We start from the raw sequence: 1,555 nt of genomic DNA on the forward strand, positions 1-1,555 counted from the left end.
CTTGGAGCTGACAACAATAACATCCAGTAGAGAAGCAGCAGGATCTTACTTGTAGCGAGGGACATGAACAGAAAGCTCCAGAAGGTCTTCACACCCATTCTCCAGGTCACTGAGTGGTGTTGATCCAGCATAAAGACTGAGTGGAGACTGGGAATAAAAAGCCTGTAAAGGACTCTGACTTTGCATAGGTCTCTCACTCTGAAGTTTCTCTCCAAATAGCCCCGCCCACTCCTCCACATCCTCTACTACTGCTCTGACACCATTCTTTAAAGGAGCAGCCATTTCCTCCAGTGACTCTCCTTCACCGTACGACACAGGCATTATACTGACACCTAGTGGCCTGAATATATCAGGGACTATAAATATTTTAATCATGGCCAATCACATTTGAGGGACCCGCTCAATGGAACGTAAACATTTTCACAAGGCATGTTCACACTTCATCATGGTGTGGAGTGTAGGTGAGTAGTTATTGTACAGCACTGTGGTCTTTGTGTATCAGTGTGACTCTCGTGCGCAGTAATACACAGCTGTGTCTCCAGGCTCCAGATTCTTTCCTTGGAGAGTTACTGTGTTGCTGGACGTGTCTCGAGAGACGGTGAACTTGTTTTTCAGTGAATCTTTAGCAGCTATGCTCCCATCATAACTAATGCGGTTGATCCATTCTAAAGCTTTTCCTGCAGGTTGTCGGATCCAAGCTGTTGCATAATGACTGCTGCTGTCAGTGATAGAAGCTCCAGTAATTTTACAGTTGATGGTCAGAGTCTCTGCTGGTCTGATGACCACTGAGTCTGGCTGGATCATCTCAGTAGCACAGAACACACCTGTGGAAAGAGCAGAAGAAGAAAGATCTGAGTACGTTTGAAGCAGTGAATCAGACGAAGTGAAGTGGGGCTTGAGCTGAAAGACTCACGCGAGGCAGCGGTCAGCAGCAGGAGAGAAACTGAAAACAACATGTTTGTGCTGTGTTTAGAGGATGGACGCTGCTGCAGAGAGACACACTGCTCTTATGAGGAGAGTCAGGGGTGATTTGAATATGAAGGAAAATGTCTGAATGACTGGAAATGAAACACATCAACAAAACATAGTTGGTCTGTCCCTGGGTTTTTCACAAAAACAACTGCAGAAAATAAACCTTTTAAGCCGTATAAAGTTATAGGTGATTTCTGCCCTCTCGCGGATGAAATAAACACTGCATCCTCAATCACACAAAACAACACTGTACATACAGTATCAAATACATGCTTATCTGAGGTGTACTATGATCCTCATTTACAGAAACGACTCTGCAAAAGCCAGATGAGAGTAGGCATAAAGAAGTGCATGAAAAATTGTACGATTTGTTTTTTATTTTAATACAAAACACCACCGCTCACCTGTTATTTATTTAATGTCCAGTAAAAAGTGTTCAAGAAGGAACATGGGACCCATAAAAACCACATAACATATGGAGCCCCTAAAGGGACTGGGGGAAAAATAAAAAAAAACTATTGATTTTGCGTTCCCTTGCAAATACTTTTTGGGCTCCGTAGTACTGTGCTTGCTGTTGATTATG

General features: G+C 43.3%; 1 gene segment (V, D, J or C); it reads right to left on the minus strand.

Annotated features, from left to right (window-relative positions):
* Positions 1-498: 498 nt before the first annotated feature.
* On the minus strand, positions 499-956 carry LOC136665221 (immunoglobulin heavy variable 2-70D-like). The segment is given in 2 exon segments: positions 499-824; positions 914-956. Coding segments are annotated over 2 exon segments (369 nt in total).
* Positions 957-1,555: the final 599 nt, after the last annotated feature.

The sequence above is a fragment of the Hoplias malabaricus genome, chromosome 13 (genome assembly GCF_029633855.1).
Source record: "Hoplias malabaricus isolate fHopMal1 chromosome 13, fHopMal1.hap1, whole genome shotgun sequence".
Classification (NCBI taxonomy): domain Eukaryota; kingdom Metazoa; phylum Chordata; class Actinopteri; order Characiformes; family Erythrinidae; genus Hoplias; species Hoplias malabaricus.